Here is an 18,219-nt window from a genome sequence, read left to right as displayed (position 1 = left end):
TAGCAAAATCTGTATGACATTAATTAGAAACTACGAACTCTGGAACGGGAGTTTGCGGACAGTCAGTCTAAGCTTAAGTAATCAATTTAAAGCTAAATTTTGGAGAAAAAAAAACACCAGTCGAAACTTTCTAAAACTCCAGCTGCTAGAATGCTACCGTTGTTGCTTGTTCTACCCATTTTTTCTTTCGACAAAGCTAAACACTCTCCCACTATTTAGATGACTTGGAAGATTTGTTCTTTCTGTGATAATGTGAGTGAATCCCAGGAACATTTATTTTTCTCTTGTACACTGGTCAACACTTTTTGGTATACTTTGCTTAATTGTTTATCTTCACAATATGTAATACCACATTTAGAGTATCTCACCATTAAGTTTGGGGTTTTCAGAATCGAGTTTGCCAAGTACATTCACACATACAAGGAATTTGCTTTGGCGGTTGGTGTCAGACTTCGAGAGATGAGGTGGTTAATATATAAATATATTAGTGCTGTCAAACGATTAAATTTTTTAATCAGATTAATCACAGGGTTGCTGTGGATTAATTTCGATTAATCACGATTAAATATCATTCATTTTTAATCTATATTAATCGCATTTCATTTCGCATGAGCAAACAGACTCAAGAAAAAAGGGAATACAGTATATGTGCACTTAATATGTTTATTGAACATTTTGAACACGAGTCTGATGCATTCCATCTGTCACAGAAGTGCAATACCATGGACCCATATCAAAAAGCAAGATTTTTTGCTTAGCTTAGATTTACCTTAGATTTAAGGTACCTCAGTTTAAATGGTCTTTATCTTCGTTCACTTTCAATTGGCACGAACTACTGTAAATCCGACAAATAATCCGACTAATCAAGAAATCCAATTCTAGCCCGGTTAATTGCCATTGTTAGCAATATCAGTTGATAACACATTACGTGCCGTGCTTTACGTATAAAACTCCATAGCAACACGTCCACAGATAAGTTGGACGGTATAGTGTCTGCGACCGATTTAATGAGCCACAAATGAGAAGTAGTGCATAAACAGTATAAAACTTACAACTTCCCCTTCTGTTGATAAAAGGCGCAGCCATCTCAGATTCTGAACTCGGGATCCTCTGTGCTGCTCCGAGATATTTCTCGGCTCTCCAAGAAATGGGAATACGCATGTTGTCACTTCCGGCTTCAAAACTCGGAGTCCGACTCTTAATGTGAGTTCCCAGGGCAAATAGAACGCACCAAAACTGCCCGAAATGGGTTGACAGAGACATTTCTGGGATTTTGAGTCATTCTGCGCTGCAGATGGGTTAATTGAGTTAAATTTTAATCAGATTAATCACGATGATGGATTAATCCGCGTTAACCCGTTAATTTTGACAGCCCTAAAATATATATACATAGGTACTAATATAAATATACACTGCTCAAAAAAATTAAAGGAACGCTTATTAATCAGAGTATAGCATCAAGTAAACTAAACTTCTTGGATATTCATCTGGTCAGTTAAGTAGAAGAGGGGGTTGTTAATCAGTTTCAGTTGCTTTGATGTTGATCAGGTGTACTAGAGGGGCAATAATGAGACGACCACCAAAACAGGAATGGTTTAACAGGTGGGGGGCCACTGACATTTTTCCGTCCTAATCTCTTCTGACTGTTTTTTCACTAGTATTGCATTTGGCTACGGTCAGTGTCACTACTGGTAGCATCAGGCGATACCTGGACCCTACAGAGGTTGCACAGGTAGTCCGACTCCTCCAGGATGGCACATATTGATGTGTCTTTGTCAAAAGTTTTGCTGTGTTTCCTGCACAGTCTCAAGGGCATGGAGGAGATTCCATGAGACAGGCAGTTACTCTAGGAGAGATGGACAGGGCCATAGAAGGTCCTTAACCCATCAGCAGGATGCTGGTGCAGTGGGTCCTGGGTTCCTCCTGGTTCACGACAATGCCCGGCCTCATGTGGCGAGAGTCTGCAGGCAATTCCTGGAACATGAAGGAGTTAATACCACTGACGGGCCCCCATGTTTGCATGACCTAAATCCAGTAGAACTCCTCTGGGACATTGTTTCGGTCCATCCGACGCCACCAGGTTGCACCTCAGACTGTCCAGGAGCTCAGTGATGCCCTGGTCCAGATTTGGGAGGAGATCCCCCAGGACACCATCCATCATCTCATTAGGAGGATGCCCTGACATTATCAGGCATGCATACAAGCACGCGGGGGCCATACAAACTACTGAGTACGATTTTGAGTTGCTGCAATTAATTTTCAGCAAAAAGGACTACCCTGCTGCATCATTTTTTCACTTAGATTTTTGGGGTGTCTTTGAATTCAGCCCTCTGTAGGTTGATAATTTTCATTTCCATCAAACGATGTGGCATCTTTTTGTTCCTAACACATTACCCAGTCCATATCAGTATAGAAATCTAGCATGACTTTTTTTCCCATTGAGATCTGTGTTTCCAAAGTGTTCCTTTAATTTTTTTGAGCAGTGTAGTTAGTGTATGTGGAACATGATACAACAGTGAAAATATACACATATTTAAGAGAGTACATGCTTGTGCTAGGGTGGGGAAATAGTAATTAAGCGAGTGTTCCTGGCCTTATTGATGAGGCGGGCCGCGGTGGGGAAGAAACTGTTCCTATGGCGTGATATTTTGGTCCCAATGGACCGCAAACTTCTGCCAGAGGGGAGAGTCCGGAGGAGTTTGTGACCAGGGTGAGAGGAATCAGCCATAATCCTTTCTGCTCTTTTCAAAGACCAGGGGCCTCATGTATAAACGGTGCGTATGCACGAAAATGTTGCGTACGTCCGTTTCCATGCTCACGTCGAGATGTATAAAAACAAAACTTGGCGTACCGCTACGCACATTCTCACGGCAGCTCCAGACGTGGCATATGAACGTTTCTGATCGGTTTTGTAAACGGACGGCACTTAGTGGCAAGTCATTGCTACTGTGGTTTCCCTTTTTAAACTCACAATCATGACGCTGACTTTATCCAATACACCGACATTAATTATATATTGTTTACAAATGTACGGCACCTGAATTTTAATCAATTTGTAACAATAAAATGGTACAAAAAATGACCGAACTATTACAACTCCCATGGCAGCTTATGGAAGAATTAGAAGAGAGCACGCATTCAGGGATCATAGTGATTTCTTGGCCCATGGTGATGACTGGCTTCTAAGTTGATTCAGATCTCCAAGAGCAATCCTTTTGGAGCTCTATGCTGAACTGGGGCCAGCATTACAAAGGCAGACGATGAGGAATTGCGCTATATCTGTTCCTTTACAAGTTCTGTCCACTCGTGGGTTCTTATAGCCACAGGTGCTTTTCAGCGAGAACTTGCGGACCGATCGGGTATTTCTCAGTCAACACTGAGTCGCGCCATGCCAGCTGTATGGGATGGCATAATCCGCTTGTCACCCAGATATATAAAATTTCCTTACACTGTGGTTGAACAGGCAAACATTAAAGTGCAATCTGCAGCGATGTCCGGTTTTCCCAATGTAATCGTTGCTATAAAGGCACCTTCAGAGAACAAATTTGCTTATGTAAATAGAAAGCACTTTCATGTACAAATTAATTACTTAATGTACAAATTATGTGCGATTCCAACATCTGTCTCATTAATGCATGGGCGTCGCCGCCATTAAATCTAAGGGGGACGTGTCCCCCTCACATTTCATAATTATTTGTTTGGATCCCCCCAAATTTAATATAAAACATCAGTCTTATGCCAGTGTGTCCCCCCCATTCAAAATGCTTCTGACGCCCCTGCATTAATGTTGTGGCTAGATGGCCTGGCTCAACACATGATTCGTTCATTTTCAGAAACAGTAGTGTTGGAAACAAACTTGAAAATGGGGTGGTACGTGATGGCTGGCTGCTCGGTAAGAAGATTTTTCCCATTTTATAATTTCGCCCAATACGGTAAGCTTTGTTTGATTTAACCATTTGACAACTCCTTAGGGGACAGTGGGTACCCACTGAAGTCTATCGTGGCTTCTCACGCCGCTCGCAAACTCACAGAATGAACAGGAGCGGCGTTATAATGCTGCCCCCCATCCTCGGGCTCGGCGGTGATGGTGTGCACTGTAGGGTGGCTTTAAGGCTGTTGGTGCTACCTGGACAAGACTGCTGGGGTGCTGCTATACATGCAGTCTGCAAAAAGTGTGTCACATTGTACACGTATGTAGCATGTTGCATAATCTGGCACAAAATCGTGGCTTGCCGGTATCTGAGGAGCTTAGGCAAGATGAACCTGACCCCAAGCCACCAAATTTCAGTATCACACAACGTATCATTTAGATGTTTTAATTCATTGGCAACATCTTACAGCATTCACGATTTCTTTTTGTGACTGCAGCACAGCTTCAGTCAGCACACGGCTGGATGGTCGCCCCCCGGTTTCTGAGGCACGGGAATGTGTGCAGCCAGCGCCCAAAGATGTGCTCGGCACAGCAGCACCAACACCGCCTGTGTCGTCCTCGGCACTGGGGGCACCTCTTGTACTATAGTCTGTAAAAATAAACAAACAGAATAAACGAATGTAACACCGCATCTGCGCCCTACTTGTTATTCATAAACATGCAAGTAATTCAAACAAGTATGGTACGAGAAAAACTCACCCGCGCTGACATCGGCGTCCCCTTCAGGAACATCGGTGTCCCCGATCATTGCAGCAACTAGTTGCTCAAAGGGTGCGAGACCTCCGCCTGTGCTGTAAGGACTTGCGGTGAGCGGCCGCTCATTTTTTCACGTCGATTTCAATGTCCGACCACTTCTTTTTAATTTCAGAACCAACATTTATTACTGACTCCGCCAACTTTCATTTATTGCTGATGCCACTACTTAAACCACCAAATATCACTTCTCTTTTCTCGATTTCTGTTAACATGACCTCCACTTCGCACTCGCTGAAATACTTTTTTCCCACGTGGTTTATCCATTGTTGTTTAAGAAAAGCATAGAACAAAGCGGGTATTTATACAGATTTACATACGCAAATATACATAATTGTGGGCGGGTCGGGGAGTGGCTGTGGACTCGTTCACGTACATAAATTTCACGCTCATTGGGATTTATAAAGGGAATGTGCGTAGATTTGTGCTTACGCAAAGTTTTATGCATCTGGATTTTTTCTTTCTTGCGCACATTCCTAGTTTTGTCTGTACGCCATGTTTTAGTGTGAATTCTACGCACGTCGTTATACATGAGGCCCCTGGACTCGTACAGGTCCTGTAAAGATGGAAGGTTGCAGCCGATTGTCTTTCCAGCAGAGTGAATGATGTGCTGTAGTCTGCTCTTGTCCTTAGCAGTGACAGCAGGGTACCAGACGATGATGGAGGTAGTGAGGATGGACTCAATGATGGCAGTGTAGTGCACTATCATAGTCTTTGGCAGACTGAACTTCTTCAGCTGCTTCAGGAACAACATTCTCTGTTGAGCTTTTTTAGTGAGAGAACAGATGTTCATCTCCCATTTAAGGTCCTTGCTGAATGCTGATCCTGGTGCCCACAGCGGTGACTGGTGAGCCGAGCAGGAAGACGAGTAGAGTTGGGGCAGAGCAGAGAAGGATATTCCTTGAAGAGAAGGATACTGAATTCTTGCTCAACAATATTACTTTAATTGCTAAATTTTATTTACATAAATGTAGATATATGAAGGTCCTCCCCAACTTTGTAGCTTTTAAAAATGATTCCGTTTTATTTTTTAATTCTTTAAAGGTGAAGACGAAAAGTGCCTGTAAACTTTGTACTCTTATGTTTGGCCTGTTTTGCTTTACCTGTGCTGTCTCCCTTCTCGGATATTGCATTTTGTTGAAGACGAAATAAAGGAGTTTGATAAAAAAAAAAAAAACGCTCTCCCACTGACAAGTCCGGCTGTGTGTGCAAGTCATGTGATATCTGGTACTGCCTCCATGGCGTAGTTTGCATAACGTCATGTCCAGACTCGTTTGTGAAGACCATGTGTTTTCGGTCCTCCTGGTGAAGGTCTGCAGCCAGATCGAGAAGGTTCTGGCTGCAGACCACCTCTGTGGGTACATCTCCTCTGAGGGAAAGGAAATGACGTAACGGAAAGAGCGTGTTTAAGGCTACAGACCTTAGACGACGAGTCGTCCATTTACACTTGCGTAGAAAGGAAGCATAAACGTATAGAGCCGTTCTGGTGACATGAGAAAAAAACTTTATTGCGTGGAACCACAAATAACACGTGGCTGTAAGATAATTTAGTGCTGTCGACATCTTTCTTAATGCGTGGACACCCATAAAAATTCTAATAAATGTAATGATACATTTATACTTTTTTTAAATGAATAACCTAGATGTGAGAAGATGCATGTTAACTTCCTAAAGGCGGTATTGCCAAGCGTATTGGATTGTTTAGTCTGTGCCGAATGGTCACTTATGGTTATCTTGTGACCACCAGTAGGCTCGATAGTAGTTTCATCAGCACAACAGGATAAAGAACTGATTTTGTGACTGGCTGGTTATATTTGAAGGTGCTTTTAATAATGATAAAAATTTAAAAGAGTAACGCAACCATAATATGAAACGTAGACATAAACCCCTGGTTTCCTCAAAAGGGATTAACCCTAGTCTTGGACTAAATTTGAGTACCAATGGAGATTTACCACTGAAAAGCAAAGCAAGTCTAAGACTAGGCTTAATCCTTGTCTGCGAAACTGCCCCAAAAAGTTATTTTGAAATTTATTCACAGTAACCTCCGTGGAGTCTAGAATACTAGTTGCATGTAAGAATCATTTCATGTCTGTAGGATGTAAATAAATGTAATGTGCTAATTTTATATGGTACTAGATTCAATGTTTGACAATTTGTATTAGCCAAGAATGATTGTCTTGTGACTGACCAGACTGAACAAAATCATGATTTGTTATTTTAATGTTTTTATTTGGTATTCAATTACTAAATTCTAAAAATATATACAAAACAAGATCAAAATGTGAATTACTAAATTCTATTTACAAAAATATATACAAAAGAATATATACAACAGGTTCAAAGCTAGCCACCAGTGCTGTAAAAGCAGTCACTGCAACAGTAGCCTGCAATGCTGTCTTCAGAGTAAAACCCTTGCAGTTCATGCCTTTTTCCAGTTCCCCTGAAGCCTTCCCCATAATCTTTGTAGAAAGCTTGACTTTCGCAGCATGCAGAAATCCTGTATTATACCAAAAACAGGGGTAGAATTACTTTGTTCGGGGGGCACAGCAATGTTTGCCTTTTATCCCCTCAAATATAGGAGGGCACTAAGGCATTTTCCCGTAGGTTCGGAGGGCACCAAGGCAATCAAGAATTACTGGCCAGGGCACTGATATAGCCGGACGCATGAAATATTTAGCATTCTGACATTTTCAAGGGCAATAAATGCATTAGCACCCTGTGAAATAGTGTTAGACTAGCTATTGAAAAAAAGATGCTGTTGCCTTCATTCACCTACTCAGTAATGACGAAATGTTTTATGAAAAAAAACAGAACCAGCTATTGTCAGTGATAAAAACTTTAATTTAATGAACATTTTTTTTACTGAGACATTGAACACTAACATGACTAACAGAACTTCAAAATAATGCATGAGTGACCATATTCAAGCTAACTAACTTTTTAAAACTAACTAGACTGACTGTCCCGAGCCACTCAAACACTGACGCGAGCCACTCGCTAACTGTCCCACCCAGTGCCGCGAGCCACTACGAACTGTCCAGTGACAGCAGCTGCAGGACAGTACAGTTTATGCTCTAACTCCTCCGTTTTCACTTCAATTCAATGCACATCTGGTATCAATTATTTCAATCTTCTATGAATTATTACAGTCTATTATAAATTTTTACAACGTCAAGTAATGACAGATAATTTCCATAACAATAGATGCGGTATGATTGGGAAAGACATGCATAACCAGTGAAATTACCTAAAAAATGTGGTTATTTTCTGGGTCTTAGAAGCAGCGGCCGTCATCTCAGCCTGCTTTCTTTTTTTCACCCGATCTTTCGTAGGCATTTTAATTGGAACTTTGTGGCCTTATAACAGGTCCTTAACAAGTTTCCTTCAAATGTGAAGAGGAGACTTTCTTCAGGTTTTTAACTTTTACATGTATTCGTTGATGTAAATCGATGATTGTTCACGTGCCAAAAATACCCCCAATACAGCCTCACTTTCAAAAGAACTTCTAAACCTTCTCACCCTCCCTATTCTATGAACATGTTGCTATTAGTTTCGGAGGGAGGTAAGCATCGGCTAGAATAGCCGCTCTGAATAATTTAACCATGGAGGCGTGGCTAACGTAAAATTATGGGATGCGCTTATCAACCCAGACATCATGGACATGGCGACAGAGAAGTGAAAGACGGAAGAACTTGTTCTTGATTTCATAAGTTTATTGACTTTATTATGTTCTAAACATACACAATAGGGCACAAAGGCAACTGAGGAAGAGGGCACTGCAAGTATCTGCCGGCAAGAACTTGTAAATATTCAGGGCAGCACAGCAAATTTCTAAGGCATGGCGGCTTTTGCCGTCGATGCCGTCGATAAATTCCATCTCTGCAAAAATAAAATGTGTTACACTGTAATAAACAGATGCCATTTTCCAATGCTTTTGTGTATGCATGACATTCTCTTTTTTGCACAGGGACAATGCCACGTGTTCAGAGTTTTATTGTAGGTCACCATGACTCTGCCAAGACGACTGTAATGTTTTCTTTGGGTTTCATGTATGGATAGACAAATGCTGTGTGAAGATTTTTTATAAAATACCTTCACAGAAAAAGGCACATGAGTGTCTTGTGCTGTTTTTTTGTCTCTTAAGGCATCAAATCTTCCTGTCTTCACCAAATAGCTTACACTTAACCATTTCCTCAAGAACAGATGGATTTAGGAGATCTTCAGCAGCAGTGTCAGTGCAATAGTCCAAGGAACGGATATGTTCACAATCACTAAAAACCAATCCACTCCTCTGTGCTAAGAGTTGAAAGTGCCTGCACTCTTCCAACTCACAAAAAACACTGTGCACTTTTCCCCATGTTTTCTTCTGTAGATGAACAGGCACTGAAAAACCATGTCTGGCTCTTTGGACTGCAGATATGCCATTTGTAGCATCTACACAAACACTGTAGAGGTGTGATTCCAGAGTAATGTATTTTTCTGAGTGTCCATGGATTCGGCTGATGTGCGTGGACAGGTTTTTCTGAAGGACTCAGAGAACAATGGGGACACAGAACTTTCAGTGGTCTGTGTGGAGGAGGCTGTGCAGCCTCTTTGGTGCTGCTGTTAGGATTCTCTGATGGGGAAGGGATACACTGCTCCCAGGTTCTGTGTGTGCAGGAGCAGCAGAAATGGGGGGGCAGTGTCTCAGTCAAGGAAATTTCTGATGTACTTTTTTCTTGTTCTGCACGTTGTTCTTTTACTTGAGAACATGAAGAAAGGTGACTGACCATGTTGTCCCTTCGCAGTATTGTTTTGTAACACAGTGGGCAGTGGAAATGTCCCTGGGGTCTGCACTCAAGGTTACATCTGCATATTTTGTATCCTTTGAACAGAGAACCAAGAGAAGTTAGCACTAGGGATGCTCCTTTTGACCGTTTAACCGTTAACCGAAATAATTAATTTTGACCGAATATTACTATCAGTTAAACGGTTTAAAATGTTTTTATATATATTTTAATTATTAGTAGTAGTATGAAGTTTTGTGGCATCTCAGCTGAAGATTGCTTTTCACGTTCTAAATACACTGGGTTTGAATCGGCGACTGTGATTACAGGCACACAGGCTTAGCCCACTGAGCCATGAACACAGGTACGAGCTTTGCTGCTGAAAATGGAAACATTGGCGCAAAGCTTCAGCGGCAGAGACGTATCCGTGTGCTATCTTGTAGCCGATCGGTGTAAACACTACCCAGACATGTGCTCTTGTTTTATTTCGGTTACAATGGGCGTATTCACATATTTCTTTATCCAATACTAACTGTCGGATTATCATGTTGTTATCATGCGAATAGCGCAATTTGCAAGTGGGAAGGCGATCAGAGCTGCTTCGAGACACAGACGCTTAAGTCAGTCACTCTTGTTCTTTCTATTCGTATCACGAAGCTATAAAAATATATTTAGTTTCTACCTATATATATATTTGAAAAGTAGACCGTCCAAGGTTTCTGAGGGTGTTTTTTAAATGTGTATATGATAAAACCTCGCAGAGTTATTTAAATGGTTTGGCGAAATTTCTGTCAGATCCCGCCGGCGGGACCGCCGACCCCAGAGGAATTTAATATTCTAATCTAATCAGTTAACGGTTAATGTTCGGTTAACGAACGGCGGTTGTCGGTTGGGAAAATTAATCGAAATGAGCATCCCTAGTTAGCACAGTTACAACTAATTGCGCATAGCTGTTTAAAAGTAATAAATAAAACAATAGCTTCAAAATCCAGTGAATTATTTCGTTCACAGCCAGAGAGTAGTCTAATCCAGTACGATAGACAAACACTCCTAAATATTGGTGAACAATATGGAAAAATTGCTGTTTTAGACCCTGAGGTGACTTCGCTACTCACCCGCGAGCACATCGGTCAACGCGACCCAGCTGGAGGCAACCGGAGGACGCGTGGGCGGAGACGGGGCCGTAGGGCTGGGGCGCAAGTCAGACAAACGCCGCGGACTACGACCACCGATGCCAAGCGTTTTCCTGGCAAACGTCCAGTCCTTGGACAACAAATTGGATGACCTCAGAGGAAGACTTCTATTCCATAGAGAGCTGAGGAACTGCTGTGTCCTCTGTTTCACGGAGACGTGGCTGACCGAGAGCATTCCAGACCATGCAGTCCAACCGGAGGGGTTCTCAATCCATCGGGCTGATCGGACATGTCGGGGAAGAAACGAAGGGGTGGCGTGTGCTTTCTTGTCAACAACTCGTGGTGCACGAACGTGGTAATTATTTCCCGTAACTGCTCTCCGGACCTCGAGTACCTGCTGATAAAGTGCCGGTCGTTCTATTTGCCGAGAGAATTCGGCGTGGTGTTTCTGACGGCGGTATATATCCCACAACCAGGGAACACACAGCGCGCTCTAAGTGAACTCTACCAGCTGATCACCAGCCATGAGGATGCACAGCCAAACGGACTGTTCATTGTCTCTGGGGACTTTAACAAGGCGAATTTTAAGAGTGTGTACCCAAAATATCACCAACATGTCTCCGGCCCCACTCGGGGAAACAACACGCTCGACCACTGCTACACTGAACATCGGGGTGCATATCGCTCTCTGCCTCGCGCGCTTGGGCGCCTCCGATCACAGCGCGGTGCTGTTACTGCCTGTTTACAAGCAGATACTAAAGCGCGAGGAGCCGGTGACATGCATGGTGCAGCGCTGGACATGGGAGGGAGAGGAGAAACTTCAGGACTGCTTTGACTGTGTGGACTGGGACATGTTCAGAGATTCATCCTCTGACCTGGACGAGTACACCACTGCAGTCACTGATTTCATTAAGACCTGCGTTGAGGAATGTATTCCCACTAAAACTGTACGGTCATTCCCCAACCAGAAACCCTGGGTTAACGCTACCATCCGCCGAAAGCTCCGCGAGCGCACGCGTGCTTTCCAGTCCGGAGATGCGGACCTGTACAAAAAATGCAGATACGATCTCCGGAAAGCCATCAGGAGCACGAAATGGGAGTACAGCAGCAAAGTGGACTCCCAGTTTAACTGCACACGTGACGCGCGTCAGATGTGGAGGGGGATTCAGACGCTGACGGACTAGCTGCCTTAATGACTTTCGGCCTATTGCACTAACCTCCATTACAATGAAGTGCTTTAAAAGGCTGGTAATGGGGCACATATTGAGCTCCATTCCGACCGGTCTGGACCCCCTTCAATTTGCATATCGTCACAATAGATCCACTGATGACGCCATTTCACACACCACCCACAACACCCTGGCCCACCTGGACAACAAGAACTTCTATGCCAGACTGTTGTTTGTGGATTTCAGCTCTGCATTCAACACAGTTATCCCCTCCAAGCTGATCCGGGCGCTGGGACTCAGTGCTACTCTGTGCAACTGGGTTCTGGACATCCTCACCAACAGACCACAGCATGTGAGGATCGGCAAAAACACCTCCACCACAATGATCCTCAACACTGGCACGCCACAGGGAAGCGTTCTGAGCCCAATGCTGTACTCCCTGTTTACACACGACTGTGTGTCCAGGCACAGCTCCAACACAATAATCAAGTTTGCTGATGATACCACCGTTGTGGGCCTGATCAGTCAACGATGACGAGACGGCCTACAGAGAGGAGTGCTGTCAGGAGAACAACCTCTCTCTCAACGTCAGCAAAACCAAGGAGATGGTTTTGGATTTTAGGAGGCAGGATGCAGCTCATCCCCCTATCCACATCGGAGGAGGTGCTGTGGAAAGGGTCAGCAGCTTCAGGCTCCTTGGGGTCACCCTCAGTGCCAACCTCAAGTCCTCAGAACATACAGCAGCGGTCACCAAAAAAGCCCACCAATGACTTCACTTCCTCAGACGCCTAAAGAAGGCTGGGGTTTCCACCTCTGTCCTCACCAGCTTCTACAGGTGCGCTGGGGAGTCCATCCTCAGCTGCACTGCCCAGGACAAGAAAGCTCTGCAGAGGGTGGTGAAAACAGCTCAGCTTAGGGTTGCATCAATAAAAATGATGGTGTTACCAAGAATTAATTATTTATTTGCAATGATTCCAGGTAAACCATCACCTGACTGGTTTAGATCTCTGGACTCCGCCATCTCTAAATTCCTTTGGAAAGATAAACCACCGCGTATTAGCTTAAAAACGCTGTAAAGGACCAAGGACAAAGGAGGACTATAGATCTGCCTAACCTTCACCACTACTTCTTAGCCAACAGGCTTCAAAACATCTCAGGGTGGCTAAAACATACCCTCTTAGATGAACCTTGGCTAGACGTAGAACAGGCTCTATGCAATAACATAGAGATTTCGGATCTACCATTCATTTGCTCAAACATTAAACGACACGAATGCTTCAAAAGCATCAGTATCAGCTCTTCTCTGACAGCATGGTGGGAGTTTCTAAAAGTCTTCATTAATCCCATGCAAACGTACTCCCATCTGGAACAACCCTGACATACTACTAAACAATAATATGATAAATTTCCCGGATTGGAGTTGCTCTTTAGTTCTGTCCACCTGCTCAGATGTTCTGGCGCAGGATTTGTGAGGACTTATCAAAGTGTCTGAAATGTACCATTCCAGCCTCTCCTTCAGTCTGCTTGTTGAGCGACCTAGATGGTGTCACTACAGAGATTAACACAACCCACATGGCTTTCACCGCTTTATGCATTGCTAAGAGGACTGTCCTCATGAACTGGAAAAATAAAAATAACCTTAATATCAACCAATATAGAGAGAGTTTGCTGGACCATATTAGTCTTGATATAGCTTCTGCCACCACATTAGACCAATCTCTCTGGGCTCCTTTGATCAGCTCCATCACCTAGTGGCGGTGGGGGGTCGCAGGTTTGTCCCACTTCGGTCTTTGTTGTTGGTGTGCGGGGGTGCATATGGGCTTGGGGCGTCTGGGGGTTCCCTGGGGGGGGGGGGGGTTTCTGGGGGGGTTCGGCGCTGGGACTGCGGTCCTGGCCTGGATGGGGCTTTGATGGCTCTTGGGTGGCGTCTTTCTGGCGGCTGCATGCAGCGCTGCTGGGGTAGCCTGTGCCGGCGGACGTAGGTTGCCGGCCTGGCGGCCGTGCTGCTCTTGGGTGGGTCGGGGGCAGGCTTGGGGTTCTGGGGGCGCTCTGCCTCCGGGCTGGGGTTCCGGCTGGGCTGGGGGGGCTTGGGTCCTGGTGGGTGTGTCGCCGGGGTGTGGGCTGGCGCGTGCACTGGGGCCTTCGGCGCGTCGGAGGGGCTGGGGGCCTCTTTAGCTGCCGGGGAGGTTGTTACCATCTGTCCGCAGGTGGTCCCTGCCTTAGGGGTATCCACTCTGCGGGGGTGGGGGGGAATCCAATAGAGTAGGAGAATGGACCCAACCTGGGTGTCTATTGTCTTATGTAGTCTGGGAGTTGACTGAATGGTGGGGTGGGCAGGGGCGGATTAACGCACAGGCTAGATATGGCTTAAGCCTAGGGGCCCCACGTGTGCCTGCCTGCAAGGGGGCCCCCATTGGCGCGGAGGGGGGCGGGGTTGGGGGGCCCACAGACTACTGTAGCCTAGGGGCCTCTGTGCACCTTAATCCGCCCCTGGGGGTGGGTGTAGTTTTTTCCCTCTGTGGTGGGGTCTGGTTGGCTGCCCTGGGCTCTGTGGTGCCTGGTGGTGCCGCTGCTCTAGGCCCCTGGACTGGATGGGCCTCGGCCCTCCTGCCCTGGGTGGATTTTGGGGAAGGGGGGTGCTTATGGGGGTCAGTGGGGGAGCTGGCTCCAGAGGGGGGGTACTTTGCCCCCCCCCCCGATCCTTTCCTCCCCTAAATGCTTCCCTCCTCCCGCTCCGTCACTCCAACACACACGTAGGGCTCTGAGGTGCAGGTGCGTCGCTGGGATGCAGGGGAGGTATTCCTCCTCTGACCCCCCGTGACCACCTGTGTCTCAATCACACATCACAACTTAGACACTCTCATTACTTACTCTCTCATGACACATACATTTAGGGCCTTGGGGGTGGGCACACGGAATGGCATCCAGAGGGCGGTCTGTTCATTCAGCCTTACCTCTGGTGCCAGTGCCTACTTCTCAATTTTAAGTTGCACATAGACACTGAGGGTTCTGGGGAGGGGCCGAGCTGACACCAAGTGCTGATTGGCAGAGGGTGGTTAGCGCCCTGCCCTTCCCCTGTTTTAAAGCGCTTTAGAACAACACACACCAACACCACATATGAGCGGGCGGAGGGACATGGGGTCTTTTCACACCCCCGTTCTCTGTTCACCATCTGGAGCCAGGGGCTGGGAAGAGCTGGCCGTCCGGTCGGGGTCTGGGCTGGTGGGCTTCTCGGCTGCTGTGGGGTCCGGGGTGGTCTTCTTGTCCCCATGCCAGAGGCAAAAAGGGATCCATCTCCGAGGTCTGGTGGCGGATTGCCCCTCTGGGGGGGGTGGTGCCTGGATCTCGGAGTATAGAGTATATATGGGGAGTGTGAGTGTGTGTACGGCGTTCATTTCTGTGTGTCTTCATGTTGGGTGAATGGGTGAATATTTGTTTATGTGTGCATGAGGGTGGGAACGTATGCTTGTGTATGTGTACGCCTGTTTGTTTATACGCATGTGTCAGGTTGGGTCTTAGACTCCACCTGAAATAACATCTCAGGCTCTATTGCCCCCCGCCACACTCCCCGCTGGTGGATGAGGCCCCCGGCTGCCGATGCGTTGGTGGTTCTCGATGTCCAGGGCTGGATGCTCTGGTGTGTGCTGGCTCACTCTCGGCGGTTGCCTGTCGGGGTCTGGTCCTTCCGGCTCTGTCGGGTCCCGGCTGGGGGGTGGGGAGGCCCTTGGACCTCTGGGCCCGGGGTCCGGTCTGCCCTGGTGTGGCCGGCCGCCGACGGAGCCTGCGTGCTTGCCGCCACGGCCCCCTGGGGCTCCTGCGATGTGGCTGCCGGATGGCCCCCTTCCGGAGCGCTCCTCTGCCCTTTTCTGGGTGGGGGCTGCAATTGTCCCTGCGGTGGTCCTCCTGGGGTTCCCGTGCCCTGAGGGGGCTCTGGATGTCTGGTGCCCGGGTCTCCTCCGTGTCAGCTTCATGTCCTGGGTGGGCGGGGCTGTGGCTCCCCACACACACTACTAGACATTTACATGGAGAAACCTCAGGAACACCAGCGCGCTGACACACACAGGTGTGCACACAGGTGCTCACGGACACGTGCTCACAGACACACACTGTCTTGATCGGCTGTTGTTTCTGGGCATGTGTTATAATGCTGGTTATGTGTGCTGTTCAACAACATTTAACGTTTGATGGTCGTTGTGATTAGTACAGATGTTGGTTGTTGTCTTTCTCTTTTCAGCAGACATGGAAGCAGATTATCTGTTTTGTTTTTTTCTTTTCTCCCTTTTTTTTTCTCCTCTCTCTCCCTGTCTCTCTCTTCCCCCCTTCTTCTCCTTTGTTTCCCCCCCCTCCCTCTCCTTCTTTTGAGGAAGTAAATAAAAATATAAAATAAATAAATAATAAAATAAATTAACAAATACAAATAAAGTAGTCCTCCGCAGAGGGGGGGGTGGAGGAGGGAATATATATATAAAAAAAAATAAAAAAAAGAAGCTACAGGTCACTGCTTTGTATGGGACATGGGGGGACATCCTGCTCCCCCGTGGAATTCTGCGATGTTTGACTGTCCTGCCTACTGGCTCTTCTGCTTAACCTTTCTGGGAAAAGATTCATTTTAAAGACTCACATATAATGTATCATTATAGCGGTTAAATAGTATAACATTATGTGACATTCTGCCTGTTTAATAGCACACAGAATTGACAAATAGTTACTATTATTGCAGAGGAATAACAAAATTATCAACTCGGGACTACCTTTTTCAGAGAGTATCATAATTTACACTATCAATACATTCAAGGTCAGCTTGACACAAATAAATTAATGTAATTAAAACAATCCATCCATCCAACTTCTAACCGTTTATCTTGATCAGGGTCGCAGGAAAGCGTTGTTTCTTATCTTCAAATTTACAAATAAAAGCAGCATATCCCAGCAGCATAACCCCCAGTCTGCTCTTTTGGGATGAGATCTGCACACTTTGTCAGCCACTGGAGGAAAGTGAAGTCACTGTCATCCAAATCAAACCAGGATCCTTGAGGCACCTTGAGGTGACGCCTGCTTTGCGACATGGCTGCAGGTATCCGTGGGAAAAAGCCGAGACTGTAGCCATGAAGGGATGCATCAGCCAGCCGCAATGCTCAGGTACACTGTGGCATTCAAACGAAGCCCAGCTCAGCCTAATGAGTGCAGGGAACACACTGCACCACCAACCAGTACTTCTGAAACAGTGCAGGACCAATACATGATCGTTGCTGTTTGCCCAAATTCTATCCCTATCATCAGCATGTCATAACATGAATCAAGATAGTCAGCCAAGCTGAAATTTTTCAACTCTTCAGTCATCTGGTTCTGCTGGTCATGTGCCCACTGAAGTTTTTTTTCTTGTTCTTAACTGACAGAAACGAAACAGAAACATGTTCGTCTGCATCCGCTTCAAGGTTCAATGAGCTTTTCCTTTCTGCACAACATTAGTCTACTAAGCTGTTACTTTTGTATTTGTGCCCTTCCTGTTAGCTTTAATAAATCTGACCATTCTCCCCTGAAAAAAGAAAAAAGAAAACAGCTCAGCGGATCACAGGCACACCACTCCCTGCAATAACGGACATTTATAACACGCGCTGTCTCAGGAAAACTAAGAGCATCCTGAAAGACCCCAGCCACCCTGCACTGGCACTTTTTACTTTCCTGCCATCAGGCAAGAGACTCAGGACAATTCACTCACGCACGACTCGATTCAGGAACAGTTTTTACCCCAGTGCCATCAGGCTATTCAACACACAGTAACAGCAACTTACTCCACACTATGTACTGACACTTTACCTATTTATTATTTATTGCTGCTGCACTACTTTGTCTTCTATGTCTTCTGTGTATTATGTCTTATGTTTTGTCTGTGAGGGAGGGGTTTTCAAGTAAGAATTTCATTGTACTCTGTACGCTGTACTTTGTACATATGATAATAAACTTCAAACTTCAACTTCAGACATTGCAAGTATTAAGCTCCAGTGACGAACCAGCCTTCAGAATTGATTTGTGCATCTATATGAATAACCAGAAATTACAACAAAAATCTCAACACAATAAGCAGTCAAAGTCAAAACATTCAAATGTGTATACATGATGAAATCAATACGTTACAAATACATTTATATCTGACAATGGAAAAACTTTGTACATTACTAGCGATGATCTAAAATCAGACTGTTTACTATGGGAGAGATATAATTTCTATGTAGGCCTATACATAAATGTGCAAATCTCTGTCTGTTTTACACGTTATTCATAAAAGCTGCACTGATACAAGACTAAAAACAATCCGCTTGATTTTTTCACCGGGTCTGATATTAAAGACGCTTATTTCTACTATCACAAACTCTGCGCTAATTGTAAAACAGGTGTTACACCAAATTCTGTGACCATCGAATTCTGTGACTGCTGTACATGTTCGCGAGGTTCCCGTCCACGTGCAC

At 45.4% G+C, this 18,219-nt stretch overlaps 1 protein-coding gene across 1 annotated transcript in view; it reads left to right on the top strand.

The window, feature by feature from the left end:
* LOC111836354 (uncharacterized) overlaps nucleotides 1-18,219 on the top strand; it is a 356,103-nt gene that overhangs the window by 5,472 nt on the left and 332,412 nt on the right. The window contains exon 7 of the mRNA XM_072703387.1: nucleotides 11,619-11,628. Coding sequence (XP_072559488.1) covers nucleotides 11,619-11,628 — 10 coding nt within the window. The remainder of the gene's footprint in view (nucleotides 1-11,618; nucleotides 11,629-18,219) is intronic.

This window comes from Paramormyrops kingsleyae, chromosome 20, assembly GCF_048594095.1.
Source record: "Paramormyrops kingsleyae isolate MSU_618 chromosome 20, PKINGS_0.4, whole genome shotgun sequence".
NCBI classification, from domain to species: domain Eukaryota; kingdom Metazoa; phylum Chordata; class Actinopteri; order Osteoglossiformes; family Mormyridae; genus Paramormyrops; species Paramormyrops kingsleyae.
This window is presented reverse-complemented; position numbering and strand designations above follow the sequence as displayed.